At 35.5% G+C, this 22,183-nt stretch overlaps 1 protein-coding gene across 3 annotated transcripts in view; it reads right to left on the reverse strand.

The window, feature by feature from the left end:
- Positions 1 to 22,183, reverse strand: part of tbck (TBC1 domain containing kinase) — a 173,697-nt gene that overhangs the window by 74,054 nt on the left and 77,460 nt on the right. Inside the window, exons 1-9 of one of the 3 annotated variants that reach the window (XM_087236399.1) lie at positions 22,055 to 22,180; positions 19,310 to 19,523; positions 13,062 to 13,134; positions 4,613 to 4,727; positions 2,974 to 3,047; positions 2,354 to 2,495; positions 1,431 to 1,491; positions 1,270 to 1,331; positions 365 to 426 (exon numbers count right to left, since the gene is read on the reverse strand). In XM_087236399.1, the coding sequence (XP_087092525.1) occupies positions 365 to 426; positions 1,270 to 1,331; positions 1,431 to 1,491; positions 2,354 to 2,495; positions 2,974 to 3,047; positions 4,613 to 4,727; positions 13,062 to 13,134; positions 19,310 to 19,502 (782 nt within the window). In that variant the 5' untranslated portion in view covers positions 19,503 to 19,523; positions 22,055 to 22,180. Of the gene's footprint in view, positions 1 to 364; positions 427 to 1,269; positions 1,332 to 1,430; positions 1,492 to 2,353; positions 2,496 to 2,973; positions 3,048 to 4,612; positions 4,728 to 13,061; positions 13,135 to 19,309; positions 19,524 to 22,054; positions 22,181 to 22,183 lie in introns of those variants that run through there. The other 2 variants (XM_087236400.1, NM_001080637.2) reach the window with 2 other exon arrangements.

The raw sequence follows: 22,183 nt of genomic DNA on the forward strand, positions 1-22,183 counted from the left end.
CAAAAAATCTAAATTCAGTTTAAAACGGTGTCAAAAAGGTTTTGAAAAGTATGAAAAAGAAAAAAAGACATATTAGTGCAATCTTAAAAACGTATCGCTGACAAATGAGTCTTTTTGACTCCTTAAATCCTTATACACAGTTTTTAATATGTCATTAAAAAACAACATTAAATGCACTATTGCTACACTGAGAGACATTTTAGCAGGTGTCGTTTGTAAATCATTAAAAAAAACGTATGATGTCATTAACAAAAAATGAAAGGGGACAAATTGTAGCCATCAACCCTTCAGACTGCAGGAAAAGCTTTAAAAGATGAGAGCGTTTCTTTCAATAAAGGAAGGATGAAGCATATGGACAGGTTACCGTTTTGAAGGGAGAAACGTCAGGCATTTCCTCAATAAAGCCTGCACGTTTTCAGGCAGATCCTGGGAGAATGACGAAGACAAGAATATTAGTCAAGCATCAAACCCTGATAAATCAGCACTATCTGTCATTCCCGCTATAAACTCCACTGAAAAGTCGAGTTTTATGAGGACATTTGGAAGACATTAGCCGTCCCGCCAGTGTGTGTTCAGCGTCAAGCTAAGAAGAGTTTGTCTGAGAGGTTTCCAAGTAAACATTTTAAAGCTAAACCCTGTTGAGAGGAAACCTCTGAGATAAAGCAGTTGTCACCGTGTACTTTCTGTCCTAAAAGTAAGTAAAAGGTTTTGAAAAAAACACAATCAAATTGAGATACAGAATTATTGTCAATCTTTTTTTAATATTTCCCAAATGATGTTTAACAGAGCAAGTCAATTTTCACAGTATGTCAGATAATATTTTTTCTTCTGGAGAAAGTCTTATTAGTTTTATTTCGGCTAGAATGAAAGCAGTTTTTAATTTTTCTGAAGTCATTTTAAGGTCAATATTAGTAGCCCCCTTGAGTAATTATTTTTTGATAGTCTACAGAACAAACCATCATTATACAATACTTTGCCTAAATTACCCTAACCAGCCTAGTTAACCTAATTAACCTAGTTAAGCCTTTAAATGTCACTTTAAGCTGTATAGAAGTGTCTTGAAAAATATCTAGTCAAATATTATTTACTGTCATCATGACAAAGATAAAATAAATCAGTTATTAGAGATGAGTTATTAAAACTATTATGATTAGAAATTTGTTTATAAACTGTTAAACAGAAAAAAGGAAACAGGGGCTAAAATTCTGGCTCCAACTGTTTATCTCTGTAAGTAAAGTAGACAGTCTACTAAGATGCATATAGACTGACCTTAATTGTGTCTATGCACCCGTGTTCCTCGGCTAATACTGTAATGATGTCATCCATGCACCCTGTTAAGGAAACATCAGAGATATTGCAGTAGTGAAGAGTGTTTCAAAGGGAAATGGACTGAAAATAAAATACACTATTTATTGTGTACTTGAACATACCTAAGGTGATGATGAACTTCATTCTCTCGCTGATGTCTATGTTCTGCAGAATCTGCCTTCCCTATTGAACATTGCAAAGCACATGACAACACAGAGCCAATCAGAATCATTGTGGGGGTGACGGTTAAATAGTCAAATTTACCAAACAAGCAAAATACTTTCTATACTTATAAATAATAGCCATCTTTACTTTCATCATATATCATTCTTTTCATCCATCCACAATTTCATGCATCCATCTATAATTTTTCCATCCATCTATGCATTCACCCATCAATTCATCCATCCACCCATGCTTCTATCCATCTATCCCAGTGGTTCTCAAACTGTGGTACGTGTACCACTAGTGGTACGCAGGCTTCCTTCTAGTGGTACGCGGAGGAATGAAATATGTCATGTACATGCTACACACATTTCTAAATTGATCAAAAATGATGTATATAATATGCCATATATGACACATAGCCTATATTTCTGAGGTAATATACCACGTTTTTTAACTGTGCAGAGTTGTAGCTGCTTTACTGGGCCTACTATGCTACTGTATATCAATGCTGCTTATTTTGGTGGTAAATTTTTTTCTGAGGTGGCACTTGATGAAAAAAGTTTGAGAGCCACTGATCTATCCTATATGTCCTAAAAGCAATCTGAAAGGAAGTTGTCGCTCCTTTCGTCTATCAATCCATTTGGGAAATATTTAAAAGAGAAACAAAAAAAATAATAATAATAAAAAAATCACAGGAGGGTTAATAATTTTGACTGAGTGTTAACTGTAACATTTAAACATGTTTTCATTTGTAACCCAAGTGCACTACATGCACCCTAAATGATTCATATATTGTTTTAAACACACACACACACAGATAATTAGTATTAAAGTAAAAGTTTGCTTCAGTTCTGGATGAGCTGCATTGAGTTCATACCACACAGAGTTCAAACAGAAGCACCCCGAGAGACCAGACGTCAGTTTTGGGCCCTGAAGGCTGCGGGGCCTCATTGATGGAGGGCTCGCTGGAATAGAAACAGCCCTGAGCAATAACCTCCGGAGGCAGGTAAGATGGATACCTACAGAAACACAGAGATATGGGTGTTGGAAAGGTTTTGCAGAGTGCAGATGGGCTCCTTGTGATGACAGATAACAAAAAGACGGGAAAAAAAATCGCAACCGGATATTACAAGACATGAGGGCTCCTAGTTGTGCCACTCCGCCATGTTATTTATGAAGCCGCTTTGATATCCTGGATCTGCTTTTGATCAAAACAAAGACGATGCACATCTAATGTTAGCTCATCTTTCTTTATTATGAGAGAACAGCGTGACCCATTGATCTTTTTTTCCCTCGCTCTCCATGAATGCTGATGGTTCAGTTCTGTGCGTCTTAAAGAGACGGCGCACAAGATTTAAAGCTCACCCTGACTTTGTGCTCCACTTTAATGATGCTGAGATGTTATCAGAACCCTTATATAGACTCTAAAGCACATGAGTTTTTATTTTGAGGGATACGCTTCGAACAAATGGAAAAGATTATGGACGAATGACGTACCCAATTGGGAAGTCGACATCTGCTCCATGGTCGGTCATATGATACAGGCCAAATTTGGCCAGCTTCACTTTATCCTGTAGAGTTTGTGAAAGAAAGGAAATGTTAATTAGAAGCTGATCATCCTGATAAACATTATGTCAATGTTAATATTTGTTGGGTTTGAAGTTAGTTTATATTTTAATATTTCAGTTATTAAAGATCTTACAATATAGCTGTATAATGTTTCAGTAACAATAAAAAGGATCATAATAAAAAAAAAGTATTGACAAAACAAATTCAGATTAAAACAAATAAATATGATTTTTAGGTTAATTAAAATTAAATAATATGCACTAATTAATTAAATAAAATTAAAAAAATATATATGGTATTTAGGTTAATTAAACATAGTTTAAATAATAAAACCTAATGAATAAATAAATTGAATACAATCAACAAAACAAATACGGATTACAACTAATAGATATGATTTTTAAGTTAATTAAAATAAATTACTTAATAAACACTAATGAATCAATTTATTTACATCAAATCAACAACACAAATATGGATTACAACTATTAAATATTTTAAGTTAATTAAAATATGGTAAATAATAAACACAAATCAATATAATTTCAATGAAATGTAATTAACAAATACAAATAACAATTAGATATAATTTATAAGTTAATTTGAATAAATTTAGTATTAAACACTGATAAATTGTATTTAATCAACAAATAATAATAATTTTAAGTTAAGGCTATTTAAAAATAATTACAATAATAAACACTTATAAATTAAATTATTGATTAATTAATTATTATTATTGATTATAATTTATATATTAAAGAATATAAATTAAATTAAATAAACAAAACAAGTACAGGTTCCAACAATTAGATATGATTTAAGATAATTAAAATAAAAAAATATTGAGCACTAATAAATAAAATTAATTTAAAAACAAATTACATTACTTAAATATGATTTTAAGCTATACATGTTATAATAAATAATAAACAATAATGATTATAAATTATATGTAATTAAATGAACAAATACAATATTAAAAAGTATAAAAACGAAAGATTAAAAAATAAACTAAATTAACAAATACAAGTTACATCAATAAACATGATCTATAGTTTATTACAATAAATTAAATAATAAAGACAATTAAATTTAATTCAATCTAATTAAACTACTAAATTTAATTAAATAAATGAAATAAAATATGGATTACAACAATTAGCTATGATTTTAAGTTATTCAAAACAAATAAATATTTAACACTAATAAATTAAAATAAATGAACACATACAACTTACAACAAATAAATATGATTTAAGTTAAATTAAATGTATTAAATTAACAAATTCAAAATGTAACAATTTAATAGATTTAATAGATGGTAATTAAAATAAACTAAATAATAATTATACAATAAATAATAATTATACAATAAAATAATTATTGTTATACAGCATCATAAAAAAGTGCTGCTATAATGATGTGATGTAAACAAAACAAAACAAAACAAAACAAAACAAAACAAAACAAAACAAAACAAAACAAAACAAAACAAAACAAAACAAAACAAAACAAAACAAAACAAAACAAAACAACTGGGACTATGCAAATAAATTCCACTTACCGCACGATCTAGGAGGACATTGTTAGGAGATAAAGCGCGATGCACCATCCCGTGCTTATTCATGAACTCCAATCCTTCCAGCACTTCATAGGCAACCTGTAGCACCTTCTCTGGACTAGCAAAAGAAACAAAAACCACCAAAGATAACATTTTATTCACCCTGCTTTTATGTCTTTTGTCTTTATTTTTATTCCTTTCTATAGTTCTGTTTTTCTATAGTTTGTTTTTTTTATGATGCAGTAAAGCACTTCAGCCAGTCTTGTGGCTGTTTGTAACATACTACACAAATGAAGTCAACTTGAACTTGAAGCTAACTCTATTTACGGTGTCTTCAACAACATAACAGCAGCTTTCCAATTTCTATAAAAAAAAAGTTGGTAAATGAACACATTATTGAGTAGAGGAAACCCATTTTTGATATTTTTTATAAGATAAATGACAATAAATGTCACAAATAAAACATTAGGACATTATGAATATACACCATCCACTAGCATATATATTGAAATTATTAGCACACATAAATCTATTTAAATGCCACTCATTCATAATCAAATGTCACATTTAGACAGTAGATGGCAGAACAAGAGCAGTTTATATGTGTGGTCTGACCTGTTAAAATCAGTTATTGGAAAGCACTGCACTAGTTTAGTTGTGCTCAGTAACATACTGCATGAAAACAGCAGAGCTGAATGTGAAAGAGACTGCATTTGTCTGCTTTCAATTGAAGACAGAGGACAAAAAGAGAGAGAGAGAGAGTGAGAGCGCCTGCCTGCCTGCACAAACACAGACTTCTGGGACAATATGACCTCGAAAACAAATGCCTTATGGGAATAAATGTTTATGCCATTTAATAAACAAAAAGTGGGAATGGTTATTCGCAATCCTAAAATGAGATCTGAGTGCTTTTTGTTAAGCTAAAGCCTTTGTAAATAGAAATGCACAGAAACAATATACACTCACCGGCCACTTTATTAGGTACACCTGTCCAACTGCTCGTTAATGCAAATTTCTAATCAGCCAATCACAATGAAGCAGCTCAATGCATTTAGACATGTAGACATGGACTGTTTCTCAATTCCAAGAACGCTGAGAATAGACTTGCGTTCTTGTGCAGACCGTTCTTACCAAGTTCCCTTGGAAAAACTAACTTGTCCTGTTAAAAATGAGATGGTGCTGTCTTCCTGATGGTCACATGACCTTAACACGTTTTTAATAGTAAGTATTTAAACATTACAACATTCATACCATTTATTGTTTCCCCCTTTTTCACAATATATACTATGCATAAAGACTTTACATGTGTTGCAAAGTACAAATAAAGCTAATTTTAATACGAATATCAGCAAATAAACACCCTTAATGTGTTTATGCCTTTATTAGGATTGTCATGGTAATGTTTATATTCACCGTTTCATTTAGGGAAACTCCTGAGGTAAATAAGTTATATCTCTGAACTTTAATATTAAATCTATATAAAATGCTGCACTTTCCACCTCATTTACTCATCCATAATGTCTTCTGGGACTTCTCGAGTAAGTTTTCCGCTTAAGTCTGCATCGATGTGTCCTCTATATCAAGAACACATTCGGGAAGTTTTACGCGTCCTCCGTTCTTGCGCTCTTGAGTCTTGGAACTGAACTTTGGCAGTTGATGATGACGTTAGACGAGAACACGAGGACGCAAGATTGCTGAGGAATGCATATTGAGAAACAGCCATGGTCTAGATCAGGGGTTCCCAAACTTTTTAGCTTGCGACCCCCAAAATAACAATGCTAGTGACTCGCGACCCCCAATATCCTCTGAGGTGGTTATATATACAGAAACCTCGCATGCAATAGCGCACACACACCAATAGACCCAAGTTTATTCTTTATTTTTTATCTATAACAGAGCTGTAAATGTGCCAGAAAGTTTATCCTGATGTTATAAAATCAATCTGCTGCATCTGACGCCATTGGTGTGTCTTTAAAATATATGTAATTACACCAGGGGTCGCAATCCAATAGAACTAGTAACTATAAGCTACTGTAGTAACTATATAGTATATATTAACTATAAACAACAATTTTTCTCTTCAGTAGTTTATTGATAAAATATGGTCATTCTTATGGTTTAACATAAATAAATAGATTTTTGGAAATCACCAGGCGACCCCCCTTTATTGTCTCGCGACCCCTTGGGGGGTCCCGACCGCCACTTTGAGAACCACTGGTCTAGATCAGTCTAGATCTTAAACTGTGGTACATGTACCACTAGTGGTACAAGGGCTTCCTTCTAGTGGTAAGCTGAGGAATCAAATATGTCATATGTACATGCTACATATATTTCAAAATTTATCAAAAATGATTTATATATGTATATGATGACAAATAGCTTATATTTCCAAGGTCCAGGCAGCATTAATACTTTACATTTAAGTAACAAGTTTTATTTTTACTTTTTAGAAACAATGACCTTTCATTTTGAACTTTTAAAAGCATGTTTTAATTTAAACGTTTTGTTTTTATTTGTTTTTTGTTTGTTTTTTCCACATATAACACAGCACAGTGTTAATGTTCTAACTATTTATAATGTTTAAAATGGCTGACAATAATAAATATTTTTAATAATCATAAATCTGCTTTATTTTTGAAGTGTGCAGCTGCTTCATCGGGTCTAATACGCTACTGTATTTCAATACTGCTTATTATGGTGTCACTTGGAAAGACAATTCTTTTCTGAGGTGGTACTTGATGAAAAACGTTTGAGAACCACTGGTCTAGATGATCTGCTGCTGTTCAAACCGAGCATCAGAATGGAGAGGAAAGGTGATTTAAGTGACTTGGAACATGGCGTGGTTGTTGGTGCCAGACGGCTGGTCAGAGTATTTCAGAAACTGCTGATCTACTGGGATTTTTCACGCACAACCGCCTTAAGGGTTTACAGAGAATATATCCAGTGAGTGGCAGTTCAGTGGGAAAAAAATGGCTTATTGATGACAGAGGTCAGAGGAGAATAACTAGACTGCGTCTTTGGAAACCGGAGTACCCGGAGCACTAGAGATGCGCGGATCAGCTGAAATGACACCCGAATCCGCAGCTTTATACTAATCATCCACCCGCCACGCACCCGCACATATAGTTTTATAGTATCTGATATATGTATCCGCACCCAAGCTGCACCCGATCATCACTTTAATAATTTCATTCTTTGTTTTAGGCATGATGATAAGTCAGTGTGGATATTAACAGCAGATTCAGTGAGCTTTTTTATCTATGAGTGTAAAATAATACATTAGTCGTAAACGTTTTTAAATGAATATTTATTTATAAAAACAAAAGATTGTCTTCAGACAACATTTTCTTAATTTTCAAATAAATACAGAAAGTAAAAATAAGACATTTTAGCTTTTACAGATACAGAAACAAGATAACAAAAAGGGTGCCACTTCAGCCTAAACGGCAGCCTAAACGGTTATGTTTACTTGGCCTTTTTCTTTGCACTGTGCTAAAACAGAACAGCACCTACTGTCCCTGGATTCAGGCGATTCCACCTCACCTCCAAAATGTGGCCAGTTGCACTGAATGAACAAGATTATCCCCGCAAGGCGCTGTAGTCGTGGAAATAAGTGATCTTGTTTCTCCCAGAAGGATAGCAGATTTTCCTCTGATGACTCCTCTAACTGAAACTTTGAACAGTAGGCTACTCAAGCGCTTCATCTATTATTTTGGGCGTCTCATCTTACTATTCTGCAAAGCCCACTCTCTGCTTTTTCGCTGGTCCACTGCCATGTCCCGCTACATCCACCCGCAATTAATCGTAATGTATTTTTTTTGTTACACGACCTGCCCGACCCACGGATTATCCGCAGGATATATCTGCGGATATAACCGCCATCCGCGCATCACTACGGAGCACACAGGAACGTGAACTGGCCCAGCCGGGACTCAAACCAGTGACCATCTTGCTGTGAGGCGACAGTGCTAGCTATTGAACCACCATGCTGCCCCTATAATGAACCAATCATTAAATACAATCAAGGTGGTAAATAAAGTGCTCAAGCACTTTTCCAGGAAAAACTGCTGCTTTCTTTGTCAGACAAACATCTTCAAGCACTACATTGTGACGATTTAATGATCTGGATGATGAAAAGCATGCTTCTTTGAAGAAGAAATCAGGATAGATTGTTCAACGGGGTGGTGAAACATTGCTGGACAGATTGGCCTGATTGGAAATTATGAGTGGATGTTTTGTATTTGGTCTAAAAATGGAAGCTTCGCTGGCTTCAATCAGTTGTTTGTGTCCTCCGTCTTGTTTTTCAGTTATTTTTAGTAACATTCGCTCAGCAAATACACCGAAAGAAAGTCTTTGATAGTGAGCTGCTGTCACATTGGCTCAATTTACACCTGCCAGTAACATTCATCACTTTCTTATACTCTGAAACCAATCATGCCAATATTAATACAACATATTGACCTAAATATACGGGCCAAAGATAACACACACGACGATCAAATGCTTTCAGAATACTAAAGGCTTTCCAAAAAACTGGCCACATGAAGAATTTGACAACGGTGTCAATGGCTTCCACATGAGAGGATACAAACCACTAATGAATCTCAGAGCAAATATATATATATGTTAAGCTATGAGTCTGCTGACCTGATGATGTGAAACAGACTAAAAATTATATTAAAAAGCCAATAAAACTAGTCAGTGAATGAATTCTGAAAGTGTGGGCTGTTCAAATGTGCCTTTCAGAAAATATTGTGACAATGCAGATGGTGGTATCGCATTATTTTACTAAAGAAAAATCCCTACTGGATTCACAATATTCAAGATTCATTAATTAATACTTAAAGTCTAGGCGTAAAGTCTAAAGCTCATGGCACAAAAGCATTTAGAGTGTTTAAGAGAAGACCTTAGTTTAGCCAATGATGTGCTTTAGTTAATTCCAATGACTGTAAAAAATATGGACGACGCGACAGCCCCTTTTCCCATTGAACGCCTTGAGGGCAAAACGCCTGCTTGACGGGCACAAACTGTCGCAAAAGACTGCTGAAATTGGAGCCTTGACATGCGCAGAAGGACTGTCTGATGGAGCCAGAGGAGGAGCCGCGAAAATGAGTCGAGCTTCCAACCAAAGGCTTTATGTAAAATCAACCACGCCCCCCAAACTTCTCAGCATGCGTTTGCTGTCATATCAACACAAATGGATGTAATAACGTTAACAAATATGAGGGTTTTATATATTCAATCGCGGCAGCTCCGGGCCGCAGCGCATAGCCTACTCGCGGCGTCGCCGGCTACTTCCGGCTCGCATGCGGCAGCGCCGGCTCACTCGGCCGCCGCATCTGGCTCGATTGACTCGGGCTGGAATCGGGCAGTGAGTCCAGGCATCCGGAGTAGGTCCAGCAGAGGTAGTCAGTCTGAGCTCTGAGGGGTAAGTCTCCGTCAGGCGAGAATCTAGCTGAAACTGGCTCGAGTGTATTTTGCTATCTGGGTGGCTAGGCGTACGTGTATCAGCAAACTAATAAAGCCCGAAAAAATCCCTGACCTTAGCGAATAAACAGTTTCCACCAGGATCATGTATGTCAGAAACTGTAGTTTACTGCTGAACTCATTTTGTCATGGTAAAATAACACGGAAATCGAATAATAACACTTCAGTCTCCTGCCGAAGCTCAGACGTGCTGCTTTGAGAAACTGTCAATCACAGCTGTCAATCACGATGACACGCCCAGCATTAAATTACTGCTAAAAACAAACTGTTTACAAAAATGAAGATCTGCACCTATTTCAGCACAATAACCAGTGCCTTAATCGACCAGAACCATCTTTCAGGACATTTTATTGCAAGTGTAATAAATTTTTTAATTTGGGCTCAAGTCTCCTTCATTAACACGGAGGAGGCGGGCTTTATGACTTGTACTGCAGCCAGCCCCCAGGGGGCGATCTAACGGCCGAGACCTTCACTTAAACGCAGGCTTGCGGCACACTTGGTTAATTCACATGACATGCTGTGATTTTCTGTAGCGCGATTTCTGACAGACTGCCATTTATTGTGAGTTGTTGCTAAATGCAAATGTAAAAGTCAATAAAAAACAAAATATCAACTCATGTCAAATCCACAAAAAAATCTGCAACATCACCTCTAGTATGATATAATGACATTCATTCATTTACTTGTCGTTTTAATTATCATAATGCATGCGGTAGAGGGTTAAAAACAGCCACAAGACTGACCAAAGTGCTGTACGTAAGACAGAGTAAAATATAGAGACAATTATAGAAACATAGAGGTAAAACCAAGAGAAACAACAGAAGAAATTTTAAAATAAAGCAACCGACAGAACTCCAGGGTGGTTCAAAAAGAAAAGATTCAACCACAACTTTGAAAATCTGCATTTAATTAAAGAAACATGATGGAACGAATTAATAATTAATCAATGTGAAGAGTACTTCAAGTTCATAGATGTTCAATATGATCTCCTCCAGACACTCGAGTGGCATCAACCCGAAAGTTGTGGAATTCTTTTTGAATCGCCCTGTATTATAATATTAATATTAAATAGCCAAAATGAACAGGTAAGTTTTCAAGAGTGATTTACAAATATATAGTGATGGTGCTGTTCTAATCTCAAGGGGCTAATTGTTTCACAACCACAGACTCACCATAGACAAAGCTCTGTTCTCTCTACGTTTCCTTCTGGACAGTTTTGTTCACTCAATCTTAAAGATCTTACGGGAGTATAAGACAGAATAGCTTTTTAAAGATAATTTGGGGATAGATTATGGAAGGATTTATACACTGGTAAAAGCACTTTAAAATCAATTCTAAATTGGATGGCTAGCCAATGGAGGCCCCTCAGAATGGGGGTGATGTGGTCATGTTTCCTGCTTTTATGAATGAATCTACCAGCGGCATTTTGGACCAATTGGACTAATTGTATGCGCGATTGGACCAAGAGTATGCGATTTAGAGATGTCACAGTAGTGCGTTACAGTAGTCTAACCATGAAGTAATAAAAGTGTGGCCAGTTATCCCTAGTGCAGTGTGATTTAAAAAGTGTTTGACAGCAAGCGGAGATGGAACCAATAACAAAACTGATATGTTTGTCCATTTTTAATATCTCATCAAAATTTTCGCCCAGATTTCACACACGAGAGGATCTGAAGGCAGATAAGCAGCCCACATCTAGGCACGTGGCCTGAGAGTTATCAGTAGGGTATCACTTCTGTCTTATTATTATTTAATCTTAAAGAATTGTGGGACAGCCAGATTCTAATCTCTTCTAGGCACCTTAGTTATCTGTGTCTCATCAGAATAGAAATAAAAAGACAGCCCATGACTTATTAGAATGGGCCATATCGTCGGCGCATTAGCCAAGTGGTTCGCGCACTGACATATGGTGCAATGGCATATCAAGGCACCCCAAGTTCGAATTCCGGCTCAAGGACATTTCCCAAACCCTATACCCCTCTCTCTCTCCCACTTCGCTTTCTGTCCTATGTAATAATGGCCTATCTAATAAAGGCACAAAGGCCAAAAATCTTTAAAAAAATAAACAAATAAAAAGAATGGGCCATATCAGTTCCATGACATCCATAAAAGGCAAAAAATATATACAATGGGAGTCAATAGGTACCAGTTTTCTAACATCCTTTGTGTTCAACAGAGGATACATTACATTACATTACATTTCTATGTCTACAATCCTTTTAAATAGCTATAACCCTGCCATTGGACATTCATTTTGATCAGGGGTGCCCAATCCTGTTCCAGGAGATCTACCTTCCAGCAGAGTTCAACTCCAACCCTGATCAAACACAACTGAACCACATAGGTAGGACCTGAAGGAGCACTTGTTAATTAAAGTCAGGTGTGTCTGATCAAGGTTGCTGCTGAACTCTGCAGGAAGGCAGATCTCCAGGAAAAGGATTGGGCACCCTGAGATTGTTTTGCAATAACGCATTCAAAATATGTACATGATTTTAGCATTCCAGGCCCACTTGTAAATAAATTGCTTCATTACAAAATAAAACTTAATATTATTTTTAAAGAGCAACTCCTCATTATGTGATGGTGAACGTGACAATATTACCCTATTTATTTTGACTTAATGGGCCTCTTATAATTAAAAAATAAGAAATGTTATGATATGCACAAATATATATGTACAGAATGACAATTCATATTAAATATATAATTTGAGAAGCACCAGGATTAACCACTGAAATCCTTCATTAAATTCATTTGACTTCATAACAAATAAAAACACACCAAAATGCATCAAAACTATTGATTAAAACATCCCTGATTAAATCTATGACTTTTTAGATATGTTTTATGCATGCCTGAATCGGTTGAATGCATTATGAAGCATAAGAATCCATTAATTGCTGTGATTTCAGGTCTACAGACAATACAAGCATTATATTTATTCAGAATCTAAATTGAGTGTTACCTGACAGGTTTCCGCTGCTTCAAAAGGTCCTTCAAGCTTTTTTCATAGTGCTCAGCTACAATAACCAGGCGCTCTGCAAAACAACAAGAGGATAATTCATAATAGAACTGACTCAGAATTTATGCAATCTTGATTTCGTCTGCTCTATTAGCTTAAAGGGTACCTGTTTTTAATGAATTATGTTTTTTTACAAAATGTAGAATAATTTTCCGATGTCCCTAGAGTGTGTATGTGAAGTTTCAGCTCAAAATACAATACAAATAATTGTTTATAACTAGCGGTGTAATGAATCACATATCTCAGGTTCGAATCACATGTTTTTTTAGCCATGGATCGGGCCATTTTTTAGATCTGCCAAAAAGGGCAGGAGAAAAATGTAATTTGCTTTCCAATGATTACAAATACAGAACTGCAAGACACTTTTGGTTTTAACAAACAGAACTTAGAACTTGTATATATATATATATATATATATATATATATATATATATATATATATATATATATATATATATATATATATATATATATATATATATATAAAATGGAGAAACAATCAGCTAAATAAAATTAAATAGTAAAATATTCAGTATTGTGAAAAATTCACTGGTGCTACTGCTGTTGCTGATAACACTAAATGTAGAAATCTAAGATAATTTGTACAACCCATATTTATTTCAGCCTCATTTTCCAAAAATTATTCAGTTATTCAAACTTCATGTTTCATTGCTAGATGTCATTTTTGAAGAATTGTTCAGTGGGTTCATTTACATGGACACCAATTATCCGACTTTAATGCGATTACGACAATCCTCTGATTAAAAATATACCATGTAAACAGCGATTTTTGAAATGTTCCAGAATAAAAGTTAAAGTGCTGAACTGCATTTAAAATCAACATTACATGAAACTCCAAAGAATATGTGGATAGTGCGGTGACGCAATGACATTAATCGAATTATGTGCTATAACATGTAAAACGGGATCATGAAAGTAACACTCAAAGATCAACTCATGTAAGCACCTTAATCATATTATTGTCTTATTAGACTAAGGCAAATAATTCGATAACTGATGTCCATGTAAACCAGGCATGTCCAAACTTGGTGCTGGAGGGCCGGGGTCCTGCAAAGTTTAGTTCCAACCCCAATCAGACACACCTGGGTTAGCTAATCAAGCTCTTACTAGGCTTTCTAGAAATATCCTTGCAGGTGTGTTGAGGCAAATTGGTACTAAAATTTGCAGGACACCGGCCCTCCAGGACCGAGTTTGGACATCCCTGATGTAAATGTAGTCAGTGGCATATTTTTGATGACTGATTGGTTAAATAATGTAATTGCTGCCAACAACTTTCATTTTTTAATGTTGTTAAATGCATATGGGGCAGTGTGCGGGCACAGTGGGTAGTGCTGTCGCCTCACAGCAAGAAGGTTGCTGGTTCAAGCCTCAGCTGGGTCAGTTGGCATTTTGTGTGGAGTTTGCATGTTCTCCCCGTGTTGGCTTGGGCTTCTTCTGGGTGTTCCAGTTTCCCCCACAAGTCCCACAACATATGCGCTTTAGGTGAATTGGGTTAGCTAAATTGTCCGTAGCGTATGTGTGTGAATGATAGAGTATTGGTGTTTCCCATTGATGGGTTTCAGTTGGGCATCAGTTGCATAAAACAAAAGCTGGATAAGTCCATGGTTCATTCCGCTGTGACGACTCCAGATTAATAAACGGACTAAGCCTAAAAGAAAATGAATGAATGAATAAATGTATATGACAGTGATTTTAATCTTTACCATAAACATCAGTGGTTTTACCTAAACTATAAACTTTCAATTCAATTCAATTCAATTCAGCTTTATTTGTATAGCGCTTTTACAATGTAGATTGTGTCAAAGCAGCTTCACATAAATGGTCATAGTAACTGGAACAGTGTGGTTCAGTAACTGGAACAGTGTGGTTCAGGTTTTAGTGTTTAAGTTCAGTTCAGTTCAGTTTAGCTCAGTTCAGTGTGATTTAATCATTACTGAGAGTTCAAACACTGAAGAGCCAATTCATCGATGCGTAGCTCTACCAATCCTGAACCATGCGAGCCAGTGGCGACAGCGGAGAGGGAAAAAAAAGAAAACTTCACCTGATGGGAGTGAAGAAAAAAAACCTTGAGAGAACCAGACTCAGTTGGGCACGACCATTTTAATTTCTCCGCTGGCCAAAATTCTTGTGCAGAACTTCATTCGTCGTGGTTTAGGCTGGAAGATAGCCTCAGCGAAGACTCGTCAAAACTGTTGTCAATCTACTTCTGTGTCATTTGACTTCATAACTACCTTACTAAAGACTCTTCTGGATTTTTGCGTTGTCAGATTTGAATCGAGCGATTTGAAGGAATAATAAACATATGCAAACCACATTCATTTATAATTTCTGGTGCGTGGGTGTTGAGGTCCCGATCTTTTAATGATTAATCCTGTAGCCTACACTGAATGCACTAATGCAAGATAAACAAGTAGGGACAGAAAACCCCTTTAATGAAACCCACAACGTCCTGAACAACCTACCACAACTTTCTCCATCATCATCGTCTTCATCATACTTTACAAGAAAGCCTGAATGCTTATATACATGTGATTTGAATGGCGCGAGAGGCGATCTCTCTCTGATAGTTACAAATTTAGGATTAATCTACCAATAAAAATTGTATTAATTTGCGGGGCACCTGCATTCTGAGCCATGGGTTGTAATCCATATGAATCACGGATCAACTGTGATAAGTTACACCCCTATTTATAACTGTCTGAAACTGCCTCTTATAGGTTTTGATCCAAATTGAGCCGTTTTGGTGACTGTCGCTTTAAATTCAAATGAGATTGTGCTCTTTTCAAAAGAGGGCGGAGCTACGAGCGCCTCTGCCTCAGCATAGAGGCAGATTCAAAACCAGATTGACATGATCTCTGTGAAGAACTGAAAATGCCATAAGAAGTGACTGAAAAGTAAGTCATCTATGGAGACTCCAGTGTCCATTTAAGCCGAATGAAAATAAATGAATGAACTGTCTGTAAAGCTACCTTTAGGCACTATTAGAAAATAAGGTTTAATATTTATTATTATTGTTATTATTAGTATTCTTGTTCTCTATTCACATAATCCAAAAAAGAAAATCTTGGCTACCCAAACAAAAACATCTTCAAAAGTGACTTTAATAACTCGCAACTCTTTAATAACGATGAATACTGCCTCCAGCGAAAAGATGACCTGGATTCAAGGTCATTTCTCAAACATGAAAGAACGTTATAACGCTAATAAATCTGCATAATGTCATCAGGAACTTCAAACACATGTGTTTGCATCCATCTCAAAGGGGTGTCTTTCTCATAGGGGGCACATGCGTGATACCAAGCGCATCTCGCATGATAAACACTGAATCAACAGCCATAAAGCAGCTTAAGATAAAAAGAATCATCCTTGCATGCAGATTCCACACAAATGTCATTAAACCACTGAGATAAAAATCACAAGGATAAAAGAGAAGAAAATTACAAAGAGCACTAGAAAGCAGAACCAAGCATTAAAAACAAGAAGGGAAAAGGACAAGATTCGATAAGTTGGAAAAAAAAAGTAACTTGCAAGATGGCCAACAGACAACTATAAAACATTTTAATACATAAATAAAAGGGTCAGTGCTGCAAGTTCCATTGTGCGATTTCAATTTCAGACATATATGTGATTGGATGTACTAATGGCAGGGTTCAACACTAAGGATTTTTTCCAACTGGCCCGATCGGGCAAGTGGTTTAGATTTTTACTCGCCCTGCCAAAATGTTCACTGGCCCCACCAAGAAATAAAAAAAGTGGCCCCATGTCATTATTAAATAATAAAATTATTAAATATGCCAAACATAATTTTAAACAGTTTTTATTAATTCATTTATTCAACTGAATTAATCAGTCTTAAAAAAAAAAAAAACATTGGCTAGAAATATGCATTCATTCAGTTTCTTTTTGGCTTAGCTGCCTTATTTATCTGGGGTCACCACAGCAGAATGAAGCGCCAACTTATCCAGCACATGTTTTATGCAGCGGATGCCTTTCCAGCTGCAGCCCATCTCTGGAAAACATCCATACACACTCATTCACACACATACACTACGGACAATTTAGCCTACTAAATGTACCTGTACCGCATGCCTTTGGACTGTGTGGGAAACCGGAGAACCCGGAGCAAACCCATACGATCGCAGGGAGAACATGCAAACTCCACACAGAACCACCAACTGACCCAGCCGAGGCTCAAACCAGCGACCTTCTTGCTGTGAGGCGACAGCACTACCTACTGCGCCATCGCATCGCCAGAATTATGCATTTTAGACTCCAATTAGAGAGAAATACCAGATGAACCAGTATTGTGCCAAGAAACGCACCCTGTCATAAATTGCGCCCCCTCTAAAAAGTGCATATATTAATTTAAATTGATTTAAATTAATAATAGAGTTACGACAACTAATGACAGTGACTGCGGTGAGCTCCATGAGTGGAACCCTTACCTTACAGAAGATATATATTTAAATAAATAAATAGATTTAATTTAAATAGAATACTGAATATATTAATTAAAGTGAATTGTTTAATGTGTGGTTTAGTTGAAAACGACAACAATTTTATGTTTTTTGGTTTGTTTAAACCACACCAAAATTTTAGAAACAGGCTCATTACACCAGTCTATAGCCTACTGCAGTCAGTATTTTTCATTCATTTGTACACCTAGTTTAAAAATGCAAATGTGTCGGCGCAACAGCCTAGTGGTTAGCGCGCCGACATATGGTGCAATAGCACGTCAGGGCATCGCGAGTTTGAATCCCGACTCGAGGACATTTCCCTACTTTATCCCCTCTCTCTCTCCCACTTCGCTTCCTGTCTCAATACTGTCCTATCTAATAAAGGCCAAAATGCAAATGTAATACTTGTTCTTGCTCGATGCATCAAAATAATCATATTAGCCTACATTTTATTCAATTATGGCCTCTGATTTTCTTTTTAATGTAGACTGAGGATGCTAATAAAAGTCTAATAATTGCATTTTACCGCAGGGGTCCATTTCTATGCACAGCACCGGGACTGAATAGTCAAATCATGAAGCAGATTAGTGTTGATCTTTTTTTCGAAGTGTCAGTGCAAAAATGAACAAAACAACAGGCCTAATACAAAATATTATAAGATTAAAATATGGAAAAACTATCAGAGGGTAATTTCGCTCAATTTTCCTAACGGGTAATCAGCTCTCGGTAAAACTCCAGCATCCTTTCACTTTCATATTCGACATGAAACGCACATTTAATAATGTAATGTATTTTTTATTTAATGCCATGTCAGCAACCAAGGCTATTTTCATGGCAGGAACATTTTAATAATAAATATATACAATTAAAAATCAACAAGCAAATGAATACATAAATTAAATAAGATTTTTAGTGTTAATACATGATAAAAAATCTAAAATATTTCATGGTGTCACTTTAAAATGTCCTTAAGAAAGTTAATTTCATGAAAAAGTCTTCTGGAATCAGGACAGTCCAGTAAAATGTGTTTTATAGTAAGGGGAGTTGTGCAGCACAAACACCTTGAGGTTTTTTTGAGGTCACCTTGAAGCAAAAAACACCATGGGTTATTCTTGTATGCCCAATAAGACATCTGGTAAAAACCACTTGATCAAATCTAGTCTTAAAATGTCTTAAACGTCTGTGTGAGATGAAACACACATTTATCAATAAGAATGATGACATCCCCCCTACACATAATTCTCTCTTCATATGGCTATTACACAACCATAGTACACTGTGATATAGCCTGGTTCGTTAGTTTGTTGGACCGTTTTGTTTTCTCACTACAATCGATCCGCTCCAGTTCGTTTTAATCAAGCTGAGACCACCTCATCCAAGCGATCTCGGACCACTTAATTTGGCGAGGATCTGAGCGTGATTGGGGGATTCACAAATGCCAGATGATCTGTGCTTGCTGGGCAAATGAGACAGGTTCTAAAACAAACGTCTGGGTGTGAAAGCACCCTGTTTTTCCACGCAATTGACAAACAGTCGCAGCCAAGTTGAACTTGACAAGACAAGGCCTGAGAGGCAAGGCCCGAGTGTCTTGCACGCTGGCACCGGGCAGTCCTTATTGACGAGCCCTGAATGGCCCAATCTTATTTAAACACACATGATGATTTTCCAGTCGATTCATGAAAAAACTGCAATAAAGCAAGAGAGTGATCGTACCGTGCTTTCCTCTGCTGATGTCCACATATTGGCACAGTCTGGGATGGGTGATGGTTTTGAGGATCTGGAAGCGTCCCAGGATCTTGATGGAGTTTGGGGTGAGAGGAAGCCCATTGCTGCCGCACACATCGTGAGGAAGAGGAGAAGCGAAGAAGGTGGAAGCCCCCAACTCGGCATCTCTGAGGGGCTGCATGACTGGTGCTCAAAACACACACTGGCAAGAGGGAGGGATTGTAGAGTTACAATAGAGTTATTGTTAAGTTAGTAAACTACTTATGTAAATTAATCTGTAAAACAATTTGAGTTAATATGCCTTGAATGTGAACAGAACAACAATTATTACTATAGTAAATAAAGTATATCATGGAAAGACTATCCTATATGTGGATAGCACAACAATTATTACTATAGTAAATAAAGTACTGTATATGGTGGAAAGACTATCGTATATGTGGATAGCACAACATATATTATTACTATAGTGAATAAAGTATAAAGCGGAAAGACTATCTTATATGTGAATAGTGCAACAATTATTTCTATAGTAAATACAGTATATCATGGCAAGACTCTTATATGTGAATGTCACAACAATTATTACCATAGTAAATACAGTATATCATGGAAAGACTCTTATATGTAAATAGCACAACAATTATTACTATAGTAAATATAGTATATCATGGCAATACTATTATTTGTGAATGTCACAACAATTATTACTATAGTAAATACAGTATATCATGGCAATACTCTTATATGTAAATAGCACAACAATTATTACTATAGTAAATATAGTATATCATGGCAATACTATTATTTGTGAATGTCACAACAATTATTACTATAGTAAATACAGTATATCATGGAAAGACTCTTATATGTGAATAGCACAACAGTTATTACTATAGTAAATACAGTATATCATGGAAAGACTATATTATATGTGGATAGCACAATTATTACTATAGTAAATAAAGTATATCATGGAGAGATTATCTTATATGTGTATAGCAGAACAATTATTACTATAGTAAATAAAGTATATCAAGGACGGAAATACTTTCTTATATGTAAATAGCACAACAATTATTACTATAGTAAATACAATATATCATGGAAAGACTAACTTATATGTGAATAGCACAACAGATATTACTATAGTAAATACAGTATATCATGGAAAGACTATCTTATGTGCATAAATACTCATTATGAGAACTCAATAAGCTAAACCAGTGGTAGGGAACCTATGGCTCTTTGACCAAATATACGTGGCTCTCCTGCTGTCTTCTTTCAATAATATTTTATAACAGTTTATAAAATTGTAACCATCACTAGAAATCAGTTTCCAATCGATAATACAATTTAAATCCCTTTTTAATTGTATTTCTTTAGAGCAAAATGAATAAGAACTCAGCTAACAATGAAAGGACGTTTCAACCAATCTCTGTGTGTGGCACTATGGATAAACTTCAATTGTGACAACAATAAAAAAGCAAAACAACTTGCGTTTTTATGATAATCTTCTTGTGTATGTAAATTCAAACAACATCCATGAGTGGTGATGGCGAAGAGAAAAACGTTCTATAAATTGTCCTTTTTACATTTATGGATTTGCTCAACATGTGATGCTTCATTTGTTTATTTTTGAGTTGTGCATGGACATAAATAAATAGAGGTAAAGTTGGTTTTATATTCACACATTCGGAGTTTCCCCTTAATAATATAATTTTATAAAAGTATTATTTGCAAACTAAATAGCGAAATCATTTAAGCAGCCAATGACTATCAAAGTACAACATTGTTCACAGTCAAATAAACAGAGCTAATGTTGTTTTCAAGTCATACATGCTAATTCCGATCGAATATTCAAAGTAACATGGTAAACAATACAGAATGAACGAATGTGCGAATATAAAACCAACTTTACTTCTATCATAAATAAAGGTTTTGTTTGAACCTGTATTATATATAGAAGTAATCAATCGTCTTGACTATGTCGCTTTATCGAGTTGCTACCATTACAAATTTGATTAAGAAGTTGGACAGGTGTACCTAATAAAGTGGCCGGTGGCTCTTTAAAAAAAATAAAAAATCTTAAATCATAAATGGCTCTTTGCTGAAAAAAGGTTCCTGACCCCTGAGCTAAACCGATAATATTTTCGAATATTAACTGAAATTATGCAATTTCTATGACTAATATGGGTAAATATAACTTTAATAAAGCATAAACTGCTACGACAATTAGTGTTACTATAGGAAAACTGATGTAAGACTTTAATGTATGTCATTAAACATAAATTATGAGAACTCGACGAGCTAAACCAATATAACATTACAGTATTTCGTTCACATTAATTAGCAATTTCTGAAACTAATTTGGGAATTAAGTATTCAGCATATCATATAGTAAAAATGTGTTAAATTGTGCAACATTATGCTAATCCAATAATACACTACAATACTGAACTGAAATAACGTTTTCTAAAGGCTTTCAGTAAGCATATCTTGAATACAACAAATATAGTGACACCAATTATTGCAGCAAAACTGATTTAAGACTATAAGGAATGTCAATAAATACAAATGAGCAGACCTCAACAAGCTAAACCAGTCATGTTTTACTATATTAAATTGACATATAACGTTACTGTACACACACACACACACACATTTGACATATCTGCATGCTTGTCGTTCACTCGTGCTTTGAACAAACGCAACATAAAATCACCAGCATACCTTACTGTCTAATAAGAAAAACTGCTCCATTTGATTCACGAGTCCATTTATGATATTACACATACAAATTTGTGATTTTGAGAGATCGGTTGACTCTTCCGGCGACTGTAAGCAGCTGAAACGCGTGCG

This window comes from Danio rerio, chromosome 1, assembly GCF_052040795.2.
Source record: "Danio rerio strain M-AB ecotype USA chromosome 1, GRCz13ab, whole genome shotgun sequence".
Taxonomy (NCBI): Eukaryota; Metazoa; Chordata; class Actinopteri; order Cypriniformes; family Danionidae; genus Danio; species Danio rerio.